The 18,574-nt window shown below is 40.8% G+C and overlaps 2 protein-coding genes across 2 annotated transcripts; one reads left to right on the top strand and one right to left on the bottom strand.

Moving 5' to 3' along the window:
* Nucleotides 1–855: 855 nt before the first annotated feature.
* pigw (phosphatidylinositol glycan anchor biosynthesis, class W) lies at nucleotides 856–4,711 on the bottom strand. The gene is made up of 2 exons (XM_008306894.1): nucleotides 4,595–4,711; nucleotides 856–2,869 (listed from the first exon to the last, which is right to left on the bottom strand). Exon 2 carries the CDS (start codon nucleotides 2,864–2,866, stop codon nucleotides 1,367–1,369), a length of 1,500 nt encoding a protein of 499 aa, XP_008305116.1. The 5' UTR covers nucleotides 2,867–2,869; nucleotides 4,595–4,711; the 3' UTR covers nucleotides 856–1,366.
* A 494-nt stretch (nucleotides 4,712–5,205) lies between these two features.
* On the top strand, nucleotides 5,206–18,313 carry myo19 (myosin XIX). Its single transcript, XM_008306893.1, has 24 exons — nucleotides 5,206–5,416; nucleotides 7,309–7,456; nucleotides 8,873–9,021; nucleotides 9,520–9,633; nucleotides 10,171–10,303; nucleotides 10,385–10,454; nucleotides 10,555–10,657; nucleotides 10,750–10,846; nucleotides 10,961–11,037; nucleotides 11,275–11,365; nucleotides 11,582–11,747; nucleotides 11,971–12,044; nucleotides 12,131–12,252; nucleotides 12,450–12,563; nucleotides 12,869–13,045; nucleotides 13,132–13,269; nucleotides 13,355–13,462; nucleotides 13,557–13,627; nucleotides 13,718–13,791; nucleotides 15,577–15,716; nucleotides 15,876–16,005; nucleotides 16,327–16,412; nucleotides 16,498–16,821; nucleotides 16,915–18,313. Exons 1-24 carry the CDS (start codon nucleotides 5,357–5,359, stop codon nucleotides 17,026–17,028), a joined length of 2,880 nt encoding a protein of 959 aa, XP_008305115.1. The 5' UTR covers nucleotides 5,206–5,356; the 3' UTR covers nucleotides 17,029–18,313.
* The last annotated feature ends 261 nt before the right edge of the window (nucleotides 18,314–18,574 follow it).

The following is an 18,574-nucleotide window of genomic DNA, read 5'->3' as shown; positions in this document are numbered from 1 at the left end:
TATAAATGAAAGAAACTCTGTATAGACTATGTAAGAATAAAAGCTATATAAAAAACAATAAATGCATTTTTTTTAGAAGAATTCTTTCATGATAATTGCAGTTTTCAAAGTTTTTCAGAGGAAAATGATTCTAAAATGTGAGACACTCTGCCCCTTGTTCTTTCTATGCTTAGTCCATGGTCCACATTATTATCACACTGAGTACAATCAGCTAGAATAGCGGTTATCTAAATGTGTACCTTGGCTTTAGTCTTATTTATGACCATTTAAAGCTTTATTCATATGTAAAGTTGTGCCTTGAGACACAAATGTTTGTAGACCACTAAGCTACAACAGGGTCGTCAGCTGGAGTGAGATTTGTATATCCTATAGGTTATTAATACTCTGCAGTCTGGGCGACCAACACTTTAAATAGCCCAGGAGAGGAGGCGTGCATGCATGCTGGGGCGGTTAAAAGTTCATCCATAAAGTTCCATAACACAATAACCCAAAATAAATAACTAATGATAATCAGACCAAAGCTTCTGTCTTTGCTGCTGACAAAAAAAACACTGAAAGTTCTTCCCGTGTTTATCCTTAGAACTTATCTAACTACAGTAACAGGAGATAACTGTTTCTCCACCACCCCACCCCACCCCACCCTTCTTCTTCTTCTCATGCAACTTGTTGTCTTCATCTTTTTTCCTTTACAAAAAGCTTTTATCTTAGTGAATTAGGTCACAAACTACCAGCAGATGGCAACAATCACAACTGGTGCTTGCATACGCTCATACAAAATGCACAAGTGCTGCGTAGTGTTAAATAGATCTGCTGCTTTATGGACACACACAGAGCACAAAATGTAGGCTACTTGCATTTTTGATCAACAATATCTTCTTATTTTTTTGAGCGGTTTAATGCATCATCGGAATGACAGATAAAACAGCAACAACAAAACATACAGCGCTATAGCCTCAGGTGCCCAGGCTGATATTTTGCCCTTTAACATCCCATGTTTTGCCACTTGTAAAGCACATAAACCTCATTTGAAAAGTGCTTTGTAAAATTTGTTGATTGATCCATCAAACTGTAGTCTGATCAAACATAAGCAGAGCGTATTAATTAGCAGCAAAGGCTAGACTGTTAAAAACAAAACGATTGAATCTCACTTGTTCATGCACATGTTCACGTATAATACAGGTATTCATTGGAATAAATAAACATCATGTAACACAGTTTGATTAGCATTACAGATCACTTCTTATAACATTAAATGTTCACAATGTTTGTAATTGTCCTGAATATCACGTTCTGTCACTCCATTCCCCCCAAATTCCCTTTAAAATACAAACTTTAACCTCGTAGTTTCATAAATGCTTTTTTTTCCTCACCAGAATTTGACTGTAATTCCACAGAGATGTAAAACATATATTACAAAGCAATTCATGAACATGTACAACAGCAAAACACACACTGAAAACGAACTGCTGCAGTTGAGCGTGTCCACCACCGAGTTGGTCAGTCCTGTCATGACGTTTGCCAGCAAGAAAAACAGCAACTGATTCCTGCTGACAGCTTGAATGAGGCACAGTCTTTCTACTTCTCCCCTCTTTTTGTCAGACACTTTGTCAGAGTCTGATTGTTTTTCACACAAATTCCACGATGAGGGCACAAAGTAACAACCAGCTGTTTTTTTGGAAAACAGTAAAACCATATCGGCTAAACCAAGGCCGGACATAAACAACAAAGACTGAGCAACAGTCCAAAGGCAGAACGGTAGATTGGCTAAGCGGCGAGACACTGGCTCCAAGAGGGTCTGACTTGTGCACACGACAGCATACAGGACAAAACTTCCCAATAGGAGGGTACAGAGTGCTTTGAGCCACTCTCTAACTTGAGATCTTGGCTGCATCACATAGAGTCCGATCTGAACTCCCATCAGGTAGATGGCTACATAGCCCACTACAGAGAACAGTCCCTCCTTGTTAGCATGCAGGAAGTCCTGTTCTCTGTCGTTGTTGTGGATAATAAAAGCCTTCAGCTCAGACGTCTCCAGAGCGAACTGATAAAATCCACTCATCAGAAGGGCAAAGACCCACAGCTGCTTGGCTGGTAAAACAGTCAGAAGTATAGAAGCCACAATCCTGACGATGGCCAGCGTGAAGAAGAAATTCCAGTGGACACCATATTCTGTCACATGCTCGTGGTAGCCGGACATTTTGACACTAATTAGTCTTCCCATCCCAAGAGCAACCAGGGGCCACACAGACAAGACCTGTTTTGTGATATGACTTATCCTGGATCCTGAGATGTTCTTCCTCCGGGCTTCAGGACTGACGAGAGCATTTGCAAAGACATATGCTCCGACTCCAAAGTCCATCACCCCTGTCCCGTAGGTCTCCGTCTTAGCATATCGCCTCGGGAAGACACTAAAGTCTACGGCGAGGATGCTGATGCTTGTTTTCACATTTACAAACACTCTAAAAAGGGTCACAAAGGGAACCTGGTCGAACTGAACGTGACTCTGAAGGAAGGTGCTGATGGTGTTTTGCGGGTGCCGAGCAGGAGGACGACTGCTGGTGCTGTAGACGTAGCAAAACATACAAGCTGCAGCGAAGAAGAGGCTCGTGATGACCTGGACAAGGGCGCTGCTCAGAACAGTGCAGGACACAACGAGAGGAAGAACAACCACAGAGAAGTCTAGAAGCAGGTGAGAAATCAGTGGAAGTGGCAGCGGCAGAGTCCCTTTGGCCTGATAGTAGAGGATCATAATGAGCCCTCTGTTGATAAGACACACCGGTGAGAGAAACGAGCCCAGTGCCACCTCCTCCAGGCTGGTCCCATTGAGATTACTGACAAACGCTTCCTTCAGTTCCCTCTGAGCCATGACCTGCAAAACAGTACAATTCATTATTTATTACATAAAAACATAAGAAACATGAAGGTAATTAGTGGCAAATGAGTCTGAATATGCCTGACAGTGAAGCATTATTATGTAAAATTCAGACAGGTGTGAACTTATTGATTCAGAGCTGTTAAAAGTGAGGCTTTAAAAGTGTTTACATCCACGCCCATCAGAGCTGAGCTTTGTCTCCTGACGTCCAAATCAGACTCTGGTGGAGTTCAGTCTCCTCTCCTCCAGAATTACCACCTCACATGCAGTTACAGAAACAAGCTTTTGAGCAGAATTTTTTCTTTTCTTTGACTCTGTCAAACAGCTGTAGCATCACTCCAAACTGAAAAAGGGACTGAACACCATTTATAAAGGTGGCACAGCAGGTGACTCCATTCATTATTTCAATCTCCTGCATTATGATCGCATGTAATTGTATTGACCTAAATGCTTCTCTACCAGCCAACAGCTGAGCTAAGTCCTTTGGTTGAGCTCTAATCAATACATTTTTATTTTCAGCAAACTTTTTTCCCCTCTGAACAATGTTTTCTTTCAGGTTTTTTAAGACTTAAAGACTAAGTTATGCTGCTTAAATACAACAATACCTACAGTAGTGGCATTGCAACAAGCATAAACTAATCTAATGAATGAAGTAAACAAATACAACAGACAGTCAGCCTAATAGTGACAACATCATTTATTATCCTAAGCCTCTAAGTAGATAGTTTATTTGGGTCAATGCATATAAATGATTTTATGTATGACAGGAATCTAAGTGTTCCCTGAACCATCAGTTATATTGATAGTGTTACAGCCACAGAGCCTCGGCCGTCTCCCTCCTGCAGGTCTCTGGCTGGGTGGAGCCTACAACCAGCCAACCTGGTACACCTGGCCAGTATCCCTTGTTATATAAGCCAACCTGCTAAGCCAGATCTCTCTCTCACATCCAGCCATCCATGTGCTTGTTCTTTGTCTTAGTCTGTTAGTCTTAGTTGCAGAACCTCTGTGTGCATCTCCTCCTTTGTTGTGGCCTAAGAGCCAGTCGCAACAAGTTGGGGGCTCGTCCATTGTAAGATATTGTCTGGTATCTGGTATGCTAATAATGAATAGAAGTATTAAATGCTCTACCACTGCAGTGTATGTGGGTATAAGCCTATACAACTGAGGTGTTGTACTATTGTCCTTTGATATTATACAGTGCTTCGGATAAACTTTTTTTATTTAATTCAATAAAGAACATTCAGGAAGGGAGAATCTCTGGCTGCCTCCCAGTGGAATCATTTTGAAAGCTAGATTTAGTTTGACATCTGATTCAGAAATGCATCAATAAAATAGAGGTGAATAGAATTCATTTTTGTGTAACAGCATTAAAAAACTTAAGCTGCAACACATCTATCCACAAACTCTGGAACATTCACATCCAAAGTCTTTACTGTCAGCAGTCTGATCAGTAAGTCTCTTCCTCTTCACAAACGTCAATTTAAAACCTGTTTTCATCCATTGTTCAAATTCCTTGTTTGTCGAACTTAGCTTGGCTGCACAAACGTACTCGAAAATAACTCTAAGTTTCTCCTCAGGCTAGATTTTTACTTCCCTTTTGAATGATCTCAGGTAGTATTTCATGGGACTCACCAAGGCCGGAGACAATGGATTTCTCTAACCGGTAATACGTCTTCTGCTAACGTTAGCAGCGTAGCTGTGTGTCTGATTGTCAGTACTTACCACAGGTTTGCGTGTTGGACGTGAGAAATACAGGTTCACAAAAATACCTGTTTTACAGCATTGTTCTTATTTTGAGACCAGGGTCTAATCCAACCATGCCTGCAGCAACACGGGAGCTCCTCTGCTTACTTCCGTGTTGGTTTTTATAGCACATTCAGGACAGCTCGGAATTTTGGCAACTTCCAACATAGCGAAGGCTTGAGTTTCTTGCATTTAAAAACTATTGACAAAATAATGCAACCATTACCATTATTTGCTAGATTATAGATATAAAGGGCAAAGTGGCTCGGGAAAAATGACAACAATAACAAATAACTGATATACTGTGCGGATATTTATGTGAAAGACAGAAAAACTAGATATACTCTGGCAGTTATAAAAGCATAGGTTTAGGGGAAATTAAAAAGCGATTGCAACGTGAGTACTGATAGGGCTATCACAATAACACCCACTATCAATTTTAATTTTAGGGGGGAAAAAAGTTACCCGTATGCCTCCGATGAGTGGAGTTCCAGAGGCACGGCTGGGTCCGTGAAGTATCAGGAAGAGGGCGGGAATAAACGTGCAGTTTGGGAGTTTGGGACGCGGCGGTCGGACAGGCAGCAGCGCAGGGAGTCGTCCTTGAGGAATTCCTGACGCCAGTGGAAATTTTGAGTTCCAGGTCTCAAGAATAGAGGAGCAACACACTTGAATCGTAATTTAGACGCAGCTCTTCCCGGAGTGTTTCGGCGGACTTTTAAGGCAAAGGTAACGGAGAATTCAATGAGTTCTGCGGACGACCGACGTAACGTCAGAGCTGGATACAGACATGGAGGGGCAACGGTACGTTAGGACGAGGGGAACACCCGTCCACGGCTTCTGTACTGCTGGTTTACATGTTTGTCTTTTTGTTTTAAAAGCTTGAGACTGCTTAACTTGACTTGTAAAGCCTTTATCAACCTGTACCTGCTCTTAGTTTTGATTTGTTGGCTCGTAAACAAACGTTATTTTAAGAAATACGTACCTGCCGCCGGATAACGACGCAGTAATGCGATGTTTCTTGCGCCAGATTTAAATAGTCCCTCCGATGAGTGGAGAAAATGATGCAAAACTTACTAGAACAAAATGACAAATGTTTGTTCTTGCTTCAGACAAATAACACACCTGCGGGTTGTGAGTCTTGTTCGTTAAGTTGTTGTCACTTTTAAATGTGCCTCAGCAGCAGTTAACTCGGTGGATTTCAAGATGTAATGTTTTGTGAGTGTCAGTGGCTCATAATAATTAAACATTGGAATAATATGCAAGTTATAAATCTGTGTATCTAGATCATAATATTTACACAATACTTTATATTAGAGTAGTTCCCAGTTTGCCTATATAAATACAGTCGTCCTCAAATTAATTTATACCATTAAAGAAGGAAAAAAAAACAGCTGTCAGTGAAATAAGTTGAAATTGACAAAAGTAAAAATACATTAAAAAATTATTGAAAATCATGACATTGTTTTTGAATTGTGGTTCAACAGAAATATTTAAAAAACAAACAAAAAACACAAGCAAACAAGCAAGATGGGACCCATAAACTAATATTTTGTTGAACAATCACTGCTTTAATTTGCCTGGACAGTTTTCTTTCTTTTTTTCTTTTTTTTTTAGTGATTCTTTTCAACCACAATTTAAAAGCAATGTCTCATTTCACTAAATTATAATTTAACACATTTTTATTTATTATTACTTTTTTCAGTTTCTACTTATTTGAGTGACTATTGTGAATTTTGCCTTTTCTTTAATGGAAGGGGATGAATACATTTGAGGACGACTCTATATAAATCAACATCGGCTGAATTGCCAAATTTCTGAATGGAGTGTGGTATGAGAACAACATGTAAAGTCCCTTCACTAATGTGCACTTCATGTTCTACCTATGTTTAATATTTGTACTTGCATTGTTCATACTTAAGCTACTTACTCCTCTCTAAAGTCGGAATACTCCACTTTAACAGGGACTTCATGTACTAACTATACGTCACAATGTGTGTACTCGGAGTATTAGTCCCGCAGGTATTAAATTAATGTCATTAAGATTGTTTACATGGTGTTAGAGCGGCCGTACAGAATGATGGGATATAGGTTAGCAGCTGCAGGATTAAATCTGCTTGTACCTCAGACTGCTGACGATCCTCAGGCGGGCTGCAGGTCGAGGCCATGTGATCCAGACAGGATAAAGAGGACTTCCGTTTATAAAGCCGGAGTGATTCTGACTCAGTGAATGAATGAATGCATGCATTACACTAAACGCTTAGCGCAAGTGTTTAAGCAAAAATACATACGTACCTGTTACCCATGTATGAATGTATGGTCTTTTTAGGTCTATAAATTCTATCCATGTCCATCCATGCATTATGTTGTACCATTAAAACATGTAGAGAGGTGCTTCGTGGTTCAGGGAAGTTTGACCGATTTTGTGGAGCTGCTAAATGTTGTAAATGAACCTGCTGAGATTTTTAGCAATTGGACTTGATGTCATGGTGACGTCAGTGGTTTGGAGACAGCTGTCTGAGTTTTGATTTCTGCAGAGAAGTGTTTGTGTTTTGAATGTTTGCCATGGGAATAACAATTGCAGCATTCATAAAGACATTGCCCTCATCTCACTGGCTTTTGTTGAAACATCTTGTTTGGTTTTTGCTCCAAGTGATCATCTTTTTCTTCTTAAATCTCACATTTTGCCACCTCAGGTGCAGGGATGCGTCCAGAACGTCCATTCCTCTCACCCGTCTCTGAATGATTCACTGGACGAAGAAATTCAGGCCTTCCTCACTGATGAAGACCAACTCCACACTTATGATGACCTCACCAAAGTCAACCCGGTGACCCCAACAACAGGTACCAAATAGTAATGTCCCTGCAGCTCGTACACTTGAGAATCACTTGATGATGTTAACACGATGTGTCCCGGGGCTCGGCTGTGCCTGCTGTGTCACCTAATGGAATTTAAAATACTTCAGTTATTTAGAGTAGTTTTGGGTCAGTACGCTGTGTTTTCCTACTTGTGTCACCTTGGACTGCAGCGCTTGCTGTGCAGTATTTGCCTGCATCAAGATAAAATCTGCAGGGAATGATAAAATATAATAATGCATGAATGGTTGCTGTGCTATTAAAGTGCTGCAGTGGGCACAAGGATAGGGAGCAAGATTCACTAAAGGGACAGAACCAAGGACATGAGTCACTCTACATGCCTCTCTGAGAGCCGACAACATTCACACTTAGTTTCTTGTGTTCATTAGACATCATACATACATATTCATCCTCCATTGTTTGAAAACATGTTGACATAATAGAATAGGTATACTGGTGCTGTATAGATTGGTGTTTGTTCGTAAATCATGTTTCATTCTAAAGGGAGAGAATATAACAATACAGTTCACTAACAGCAGAGGTCAGAAATGCTGCAGGATCTGTTCTAAAGTATTGATTTTGTAGGTTTTATAGATTATGTTACTGTGTATTAAAAGGGATGTTATATAAATTATTACGACCCGGCTCAAGACGGCTGCAACAAAAGGAAAGACACACCAAGTTTGAATAATTAAAGCTTGTCTTTATTCACTTAAATTACACCAAATTAAAAACCAAACCAGTATGGGGTTGTGAGAGTACATAGAGTCAGTGATGTGTATGTGATGTATGCATGAATTATGTCTGTGCAAGTGTTGTAAATCTAAACGTCTTAAACAAAAAAAACTAACCCATAACCAGACCGGTGTGTTGCCTGCGGAGGGAAGCAGACTAGAGAGAGATTAGACTGCAGTGAGCCCTTAAGTGACCCAGGAGGACACTGGGTGTCACAGGTGCTCCTGATTAGCTCAAACAGCCACTCACAGAACCAATAGACGAACTAGAACCACCCACAAGATGACCTCAGGGGTCATCACAAAATAAATATGCTATAGCTATTTTTTTTGCCATTTTAATTGTTCAGAGCTTTGTTTCTGTTTTATCCAAAAGGGAGTAAATATGTTGAGTCAGACCTGTGTTTTAGTTGTTTTAGCTTAAGTGATTTTGTACATGTGTTCTTGTTCTTTTTAAAGTTATCTGCATCTCTAGTTTTACTGATGTGAGATATGTGAAATTTGTAGGTTTTTACCAGCACCAAGATGACACGACTGACAGAACCCTTTTGTATCAGCTGAATCTCATTCTGTGGTATTCTCTTGTTCTTTGTTCTGGTGGTTACTGTCTGTAAAAATGTGGCCTGCCCCGTTAATACCTAATGATATGTAATGTTTTTTTTCCTGGCAGTGCTGAAATGCCTGCAGGCCAGGTACAGTGTGAAGGTGTTTTACACCCATGCTGGCTGCACCTTGATAGCTCTGAACCCCTTCCAGCCCGTTCCAGATCTCTACTCTCTGGATGTGATGAAGGAGTATCACTACGCTTCCCAGCCGCAGGTATTTACAACATCACAGCAGTCTCTCAGTTATTCAGATTGCCTATGTACACTTCTCTGTGATGGACAGTGGTGGGTTAAGATGCACAATATTGGATTTTTGTTGCTGATATCCGATAGTATTTTCCATCTCATTTCGGCTGATTGCTGTTACAGATACACGCACATATTTTGTTTATGTAATAGCAGAGAGCATCAGGTGTCTCTGAAAGTGGAATTAACACATTATTATGCCTCCTCTTATTGTGATGGCCCACTGACAGATGCAGGCATAAAATATAATGCTTTTCAAATGTATACAGTCACTGGGCAGAATAAAAAAAAAATTCTTGAACTTACATGTAAAACATATCGTATTTATTTTTCTGTGTCATTTTAAACCAGAAATGTGAACTTCTAGCTTTACATGTGTTATCGGCAGTCATTGTTCATTTCAGGCTGATGCATACATTTCATTTTATTGGCTTCACTTAATGAGTTTGGATATTTTTGTCAACAGGAATTCAAACCACACATCTTTATTGTGGCAGAAGAAGCCTACAGGAACATTCAGGGTCAGCTGGAGCCCGTGAACCAGTCCTTGGTGGTCAGCGGAGAGAGTGGTGCAGGAAAGGTAAACAAGCACAGAACGCTATGCTGGAAGAATACAAAACCTCCTGCATCAAACACGGCTTCACAGTCACTTTAGATGTTTGTTTGTTCAAGCGGTGACACTGGGCAGTTCGCAGTATATGAACTAAGCTGATTAGACATTTAGTAAGCTGGCTTGTTTCAAGAACTTTAAGTATGTGTGAGTAATGACCTGAAAACTATTAATAATTGCTGCTAGATAAATATAAATTAACTAAACTAAATTGGTAAAAACCAAGCAAGGAATGGACATGAGTCACATTTTTCTGATAATTTAAAGGCAAAATAAGAATTCTAATAATTGAGTGTATATTGAGAATATTTTCATACTGACTGACAGTTGTTGATAATAATAATAATAATAATAATAATTCATAAATAAATATGAAATAATAAAAAAGAAAAAACACTGTGTAAATTTGGTCACATGATAAGTAAAACAAGTTTTTAAGTGGCTAATGATTTTAAAAAAATTCTTTTCTAAATACAGATGGTCTCTCAATGATTTGTTTCTTTGCAGACATGGACGTCTCGTTGCCTGATGAAGTACTACGCCACTGTGGCGGCTTCCTCCTCAGTGATGAAGAGTCAGGACACAGTAGAGAGGATAGAGAAGAGAGTGCTGGACTCCAACCCCATAATGGAAGCTTTCGGTAAGACATCCAATCACTGGTGTTTTGTAAATGAACTTGACTGCTAAACAATCACTGAACAGCAGTTTACTCTCTGTTTAGGCAACGCATGCACACTGAGGAACAACAACAGCAGCCGCTTTGGAAAGTACATCCAGCTGCAGCTGGACAGGTACTTGCAACATTTTACTTATCAGATGTAATAGAATCAGTCACAGACCGTCCAATCACTGTCCTTCGCTGTTGGTTCAACATGTCGTTTTTGCACCAAGGTGTCAGTTGTTAGTCGGTGCGTCAGTGCAAACATATTTGCTGGAGAAGACCAGAGTGACCTGCCAGCCTGCCAGCGAAAGGAACTTCCATGTCTTTTACCAAGTGAGTCAACAGACCTGCACTAAAGCTCACATGTCACTTTCTTTTGTTATTCATTTACACGCAGAGCTAACTGGTGAGAGATTGTTTTTCAGATGATGAAAGGTGCCACAGATGAGCAGAGGAAGGAGTGGAAGATGCCACATGACCAGCGTTTTGCTTGGCTGCCAAATTCAGAAAAAACAATTGAAGGTTGGTATTCAGCATTTTCATGGGTTACGGTCCTATTTTGTATTTATTTGTATAATTTGCATTCATTTTGTGACTCAGATTTTTATGAATAACATCTCATTAAATGTTTTATAGAGGACTGTTTTGATGAGACTGTGGAAGCAATGGTTCATCTGGGCATCCATGCAGAGAGACAACAACAAATATTTAGGGTAAGGGTTGCCTCTTATTAAACATAATTAACATGCTATACCTTCAAAACATTTCCACACAAAAACATTGCTTAGAACTGCTTACAACTAGATTATAGTGTGTCATAAGCTCCTTACTATGGTTAAAGGTAAAGTAACACGTTACCTCGACTCACCAAATGTCAAATATTTGTGTGCATTATTTTTTTCTCTGTAAACACATATTATAAATTTTCCATTTGTTGTAATGTGTTACAGATATTAGCAGGGATTCTGCAGTTGGGGAATGTGAGTTTCTCCTCTACAACAGATGAATCACATCCTTGTAACCTCGGTGGACAGTCCAAAGGTATTGTACCAGTGACTTCCAGTCAATAGAAATATAACAAAGCCTTACATTTAGAATACTAAGGCTAACATTGAAACATAAACATTTTAAAGGTCTTTTCCGCTGGTTGTCTTTCCATGTTTCATGCTGCGTTGAACAGTAAATTCCATGACGTCACTCTGCTCTTTGACAACACCAATCAACAGACATGAAACACGTCTCCTGCCTGTCTTGTAGACTTCTTGCAGAGGGCTGCTGAGCTGCTGTGTGTCCCTGCTGAGGAGCTTCAGACGTGTTTAAGAGTGAGGACTCTGAAGGCGGGGAAGCAAAGTGTGCTGAAGCCCTGCTCCCAGGCAGAGTGCAGCGTGAGGAGAGACTGCCTGGCCAAGCTCATCTACGCACAGTATGAGTGATGATTTGATATTCAAATAACACGACAGTTTGTCAGACTGTGATAACAGTGTATTGTAGTGGCTGCTGATGCTCAAGCTTGTTTTTGTCCAGTCAAACATTCCTTTCCACCAGACTTTTAAATGTGAAACCATCATGCCTTTTTGTTTATAGTAAACAGTCAGAAGGATATGTCTGTTCATCTTCATTAAAGGCTCTCTGTGTTTTTCCACCAGGTTATTTGAATGGCTGGTTACGTTCATCAACAACAGCATATGTGCAGACAAATCCATGTGGTGCAACTTCATAGGTAAAAGTAGTATTTTCTTGACAGCACTTACAAACTTTGGCCTTCTTTCCACAAGCTCACACTGTCCTCTCCTATGTAACCTGCAGGAGTCCTGGATGTGTACGGCTTCGAGTGTTTCCAGATCAATAACCTGGAGCAGCTGTGCATCAACTACGCCAACGAGAAACTGCAGCAGCACTTTGTGGCCCATTATCTCAGAGCTCAGCAGGTAGCGTCCGTCAGCTTTCAATTTCCATGCAGAGATCTCAGCAGAGCTCCAACTTCTCTGATGTTAATCTGCTTGTTATATCAACGTCCAGACCTCAAACCTTCAGGAGGCTTCCTCAGTTTTCACAAAAATCGATGTTGATTAAAAACACAACAACTGTGTATTTAAATATTCGTGTTTATCTCTGCTTCTCCCAGGAGGAATATGTGTCGGAGGGGTTGCAGTGGTCTTTTATCAAATATCAAGACAACCAGAGTTGTTTGGATCTTATAGAAGGAAGCCCTGTCAGTGTGTTCTCTCTTCTGAATGAGGTACGGTGGTTATTTGTCACATCTAACATTATTTTTTTAAACTAACAGAACAGCAGGATTTGCAGTAGCAAGTTTTGTGCAAAGATGCATTGAGGATGTGGTATTCTAACATGTCCTGCCGCTGAAGCCTTTTTTAATAGACTGATAGTGTAAGAGCAAGTTTCCTTCATCTCTCTTAACCCTTTGTTCATGTAGAAGGAACTGCAGTGATTTTCTTGATTAATATTTACTTGGATTTAAAATGACATGCGATATGTATTTCTACTAATTGGATGTAACAGTACCTTCTCCATGTGTGTTTACAGGAGAGTCGCCTCAATAGAGTCTCAGACGCAAAAATGTTCAGGGTTCGTTTGGAGAAGGAGCTCTGTGATAATGCCAACATCAGCTGGGATAAATTCAGCAAGGTGCCACACTTCACTGTGGCGCATTATGCTGGCAAAGTAAACTACCAGATAGAGGGCATGGTGGAGAAAAATAAGGTAAGAAAAACTTCCAAACTGTGTCTGGGTAAGTTCTCACACACACTGATCCGTCCACTCATCATCCAGTGGATTTTATGTTTCAGGACCCAGTGCCAGCGGAGCTCATCAACCTGCTCGAGAAGTCTGACAACCCCCTGCTTCGCGAGATCTTCACTGACAAGACAACTGAGAATCCGACGAACAGAGGTCTCAGTAAGGTCACTGTGGTCTCCAAGTTCAAGGTAGGAGCCAGCTGATTATTTCATGTTAGCTTGTGTCCTGGCTGGGTTCAGTCACGATGCTGATGATGTTAACATGTGATTGTAGAACTCGCTGGAGAGCCTGATGAAAATCCTTCACACCACAACTCCTCACTACACTCGCTGCATCAAACCCAACCCCGACTGCAAACCGCTGACCTTCAAGAAGGAGGAGGTAGATGTCCCGCTCACACATTTCTTACTGGCTGTTTTTCGACAGTGAAAACAAAAGAAAAAGGTTTTAATGGTCGCCTCATGTGTGCTGTCAGGTTATCATGCAGCTGGAGGCCTGTGGGATCGTTGAGACGATTCATATCAGTGCTGCTGGCTTTCCAATAAGGTAAAACATCTGTTGTTTATCAAGGTTTAATCTTAATTTACTGTTTCATTTTTCTTGGGTCTCCGTTGACTTATTATCTTTGTCGCACAGAATTCCTTTTGAAAGCTTCATGCAGCGTTACGGACTGATTGTAAAATATTCAAAAGCAGGGAGTCACAGTGTTGGTAAGTACGGCTTGTTGCTGAGTTCATTCACAGTGAATTTTGGCATGTTTGCTCTGGACAAAGAGTGATTTTATTTCCTCTCTTTAGGTCTGCTGGTTTATTCCTCTTTTCCTTCGTTAGTCCTCTTAGTAAATGTGATCCTCAGTTCTCTGCTCTCACTGGGACTTTTCAATCTGGTGTATAAAAACGGGACTTTCTAACAAAATTTGCAACTTCTTATGAACTTTCCAGGTAAATGCATGCATGTCTGACTATCAGAGCTTGCTTTGCATGTTTCCGTACTCATTCTTGATTATTGCATACTTACAATATATTCACCTTAACCCCACTGTTCAGCTGTTGTGTAGTCATGCTTTGGGCACAGCTCCATGGATGGCAGGGTTGGGCTGTCTGTCCATCAGTCCACCTCTTGTGTTTAAACTGGAATACACAAACAAGAATGGGATTGATTACTCTAAAACTTTGTACAGACATGTGCGGTCTACCGGGCATGAATCTTGCTGCCTTTAGTGATCTGACTTTTCCTCTAGAGCCACCACAAGGTTGACATTTTGGGGTTGTAGTGAAATGTTTCAGACACTATTTAAGGATCACCAAATCTGGTGCAGACATTCATATTCCCATCTGGATGAACTGTGATGAGACTTGTCCAGTAGCATCACCATGAGGTCAACATTGTAATTTCTCCAATTTTTAGTTTTATTACCAAATACATACAAAACTAATGACACTAGCCCCAGCAGCTTTAATGCGTGTTTAGTGCCAGTTAATGTAGTCTGACTTAGACCAATATCAATATTTAAGGACTTTAATAAAACCCAATTATTATATATTTATTGGCTGTTATTTGTTGTTAGATGGTATATAATATGAATAAATATTTTTGATAATGTTCCTATTATCATCTTAACTTAACAAGTGCAGCCATGATATGTGCAGGACTTTTCCTCCCTTTACATCAGAGCAATAAAGTGAATACAAGGGTGCAGACAGCACAAACATGTGGTGTTATGATAGAGGTGATGATAAATGCACAAAACATTCAGAAAGGAACAATACAGAACAATACAACAAACAAAAAACATCCACAGAGAGAGAGGACTAGTACAACTTGATGGTCTTTGGGGAATGAGGTCTGTTCAGTGTAAACATTAACTTTCCAAGGGTAGAACGGTGACATTGTCTCCAAACATCTATTCGTCCTTCAGTTTCTTGCCATTTACTAGCAACGTGATATCAGACTGAAATATATCGACCTGGCTGATTTATTCGGTGGACTTTACCAACTAGCAAATGCCAGCTTGATAACATGCAGAACAAAGATGGTAAACACGCTAAACATTATACCGGCCTGACATCAGCATGTTAACATGGTCGATTCTGATGACGGCATTCAGCTCAGTGGAGCCTCACAGCGCTGCTATCACATCTGTAGACTCTCAGTCTTGATGTGTTCATGTTCACAACACCTGCTCACTAACACTGAATGCTGCCACATCACACTCTTCACATTTCCTCTGTCTTCATGCACGTGCATGTTATCAAGTCTGAGTATGAATTCACAGTAATGATGTCAGTGATTGTGTAAGCTGCACTGTTGATTCTGATGAACCTCTCCGTGCTGTCATCACTTGATTTATGCACGTCTAACCTCACTGACTACATGTCAAACAACTGCTATGTGGTAAACCTGAATCTTGAGATGGTTTGAGTGTTGCTCAGCTGTTACGTGAATTATGTCTCCAGTGCTTCTCTTCGTCTAATTCCTGGTTGCTTCTCTCTTAGATTTGGAGGCTGACAGCAGTGACGCTCTTCAGCTAGAGGTGAAGAAGCTTCTCGCTGTGGCGTTACACCGTCTTTCCAGTGACAAACACAGTTCATTGGTGCACTGCGGGAGGACTAAAGTTTTTCTCACCCAAGCAATGGTTAGTCAGTGTAAAAGCATTCTCACACTTCATTTCAAATATAAACTTAGTACTAACATGCCAGTGTAATGGTTTGCAGCTTTATCACCTTATGACGAGAACCCCTTTTTTCTGGTTGGTCATATAATCCTTGATTGATGTTGTTGACTTGTCTTACAGCTTGATTTGCTGGAGGATCAGAGGAAGAAGATCCTGTCTCAGTGCGCCTTCTCCATTCAGTGCTGCTGGCTGCGGTACCAACGTCGCAGACGCCACACCCGCCGGCAGTCCGCTACTCTGATCCAAGCAGGTAAACTCTTAATGACCTGGCCGGGTACTGCTGATTGGAATCAGCAGAGCCCTGTGGCCTGGCTCCCACTGTGTCAGTCTGTCGATTTTGACCTGATTGTCTGGCCGACAGGAACCAGCTGGTGGAGTCTGAAAACTGTTTGTACTGAAGGCTGTTGATCCCTGCAGAAACAGAACCTGTCACATATGCAGCTCAGTTGATTGACTGTTGATGGCAGATGCTGTTTGATGCTACTTTTGAATGGGATTGCATCAACATGTCTTTGTACAGGACAAGCTGTGCAGTGATTTAACCTGTAAAACTGTTTTAACCTCCTTGCAGCGGTGCGGTCCTGGCTGGTCAGGAAAAAGGTGAAGAGATGGAACAGAGCAGCTGGAGTCATCCAAAACACCTGGAAGAAGTGGAGGGTAAGCTTTTCACAGTGTTTCTTGCTCATTCTTAATGTGGACTAGGAATTATATATATGAAAGAACTGTTTTGTTCTTGTGGCAGACACTGCTGAAATCCTTGGCTGAAGCAGAACTTGATGATGCAAAGGATGTTGTGGAAGAGGAGGCGCCAGTATTGAACCCTGTGGTCAGGGAACGGGGCTCGGTGCAGCTCTCCACCATCCCAGAGCCTGTCCCAGTGAGAGGGTGGCCCATGGGCCTGGCTCTGGCCTCGGCCCCGTCCATCACCGTCTCTTTGACAGCCACAGGCTTTCAGAAGATGATGTCCGCCGTGGCTTCCCTCAACCTGCCATCCAGGAGAGGGCAGTACAAGGTGAAGACCAACCAGTGCACAGAGGAGCTTGCCTCCATACGAGCCCAACCCAAGGTAAGGACACATCCACATGTTATTAAATCTCCCATAATGTTTTTGTCAGCTGGGGGATTTGTCTTTATGAGTGTTCGTATGCTTTCCACACAGGGATCTATAAAGCTGCACTGTCAGCGATCTCCACTTCTCTATGCTGACAGACTCCCAGACCTGAAGAAGGACGTGACAGGGTTCAATGAGATCCTGCTAGAGAAAACTTTGTAAGAGTTCCCTCTTTGCAAAACACTAATTCCACTAAAAGATAATCAGGCACAGAGGTACTTTTGCATTTGAGCAGCTGTTTTATCTCTAATCCGACACAGAGGGACCAGATCAGGTATTTTATGCTGCCACTAAACATGTTTTTGCAACTAATTTATAACACTAATGGTTTTGTTTTTAAGAATGTCCAAGTTTTATTTTGTCCCCTTTGTGCGTGCAGGGATTTGCAAAAGCCTGCACTCTTGTGTAGTAATATTTTAACAGGGGGTCATGTAAGATGATGCAGTGTTAACTTCTCATAAATCCTCTGTAGTGGCCTTTAGGTTCCAGAGACTCAAAAATCATCGCAGTCAGTAGATGCACTGTCCTCTGCTACACTTCAGTCAGGGTAGGAGAGATGTTCTCTGCCATTTCTGGAATATGTGCCATTTGTCGCACATATAGTTGCAGTTATAATGATGTAAGTGCAGGACAGACAAACATTATCATCACTCATTTTAAAATCATTATTTGTTTTTCTTTTGAACTGAAAATATGTGGCACAATCTTAGCACCTTATAACTAGAGGACAGCAGGTTTTTATCTCATTCCTGTCTCTTTGGAACATCTCATAGTTATCCAAGTATTAGGCCTTGTGGCAAGTGCCTTTCTAGAAAATCTACACTCAGATCACAAATGAGCTGTTAGTTGTACATGTATTTATCTCGGTGATTGTATCTGACTTCATAGGCTAATTTTGGGTGTGAAAAATATATGATTCAGCTGCACATATGATTTAGATTTTAACATTCAGCATTTGCTAGTGTGGTTTTTATGCTCGAGAAAATTAAGCAAGTATTGCACATGTAAGCACGAATTGCACATTGAAAGCACACACCTGCTCACAGAGCAAGAGGCAGACAAACAGATGTAACAAGCAGACACTTCGCCGGTGTGAACAGGGAAAGGACGAAGCCGTGGTTTTTCAAAATGCTGCTCTTTGTTTGAAAAAGGGTCTTTTGTAATACGCACATCAGCAAGTTATCTGACTAAAGCGCTTTGTGTGGATTTTTATCCAAAGCAATGCCAGTACTGTACGACATACCAAAGTCTTTTTACGCTACAGTGTTTGTGTGGGAGAACGGACTTGATTGTCTTTTAACTGAACTTGTTTTTTTTTTAGCTGTCAAGTTTTATGATATTCACAATGTTAACAGAAACAGTGCATGTAACTTAACACTCATATTTATTCTCCGAGCTTTAATCGTACATGTTCCCTTCAGGAACAGCGTTGTCATTTCTTTGGTGTTACATCCAGCCGTGGATTCATGTTCATGTGTCAGGGCATTAGGACAGTCACACTTCTGTACACTTTACACACATGTTTTGTTTCTTCTACCTCCTTGGTAGAGTTTTGTTTGTACAAACTTGATATTACTGTTTAAATGACTGTTTTGTTTAAATAAATGTCTTTAAAAATAATTACAGCTTTTCCTTGCGACTTGTATCTGACTTACTGCTTCAGCAATGGTTTGGTTAATTACACTGTAAAGTCTTCAGTATTAACTCA

This window comes from Stegastes partitus, unplaced genomic scaffold, assembly GCF_000690725.1.
Source record: "Stegastes partitus isolate 25-593 unplaced genomic scaffold, Stegastes_partitus-1.0.2 Scaffold49, whole genome shotgun sequence".
Lineage (NCBI taxonomy): Eukaryota > Metazoa > Chordata > Actinopteri > Pomacentridae > Stegastes > Stegastes partitus.
The sequence above is the reverse complement of the archived record's forward strand: the minus strand, read 5'-3'. Positions and strand labels throughout refer to the sequence as shown.

Coding starts and splice junctions, on each gene's coding strand:
- pigw (XM_008306894.1), bottom strand. CDS start 2,866: ATGGCTCAGAGGGAACTGAAGGAAGCGTTTGTCAGTAATCTCAATGGG.
- myo19 (XM_008306893.1), top strand. CDS start 5,357: ATGAGTTCTGCGGACGACCGACGTAACGTCAGAGCTGGATACAGACAT. Junction 12,253..12,449: donor ATTATCTCAGAGCTCAGCAG/GTAGCGTCCGTC, acceptor TGCTTCTCCCAG/GAGGAATATGTGTCGGAGGG. Junction 16,006..16,326: donor CGCTACTCTGATCCAAGCAG/GTAAACTCTTAA, acceptor ACCTCCTTGCAG/CGGTGCGGTCCTGGCTGGTC.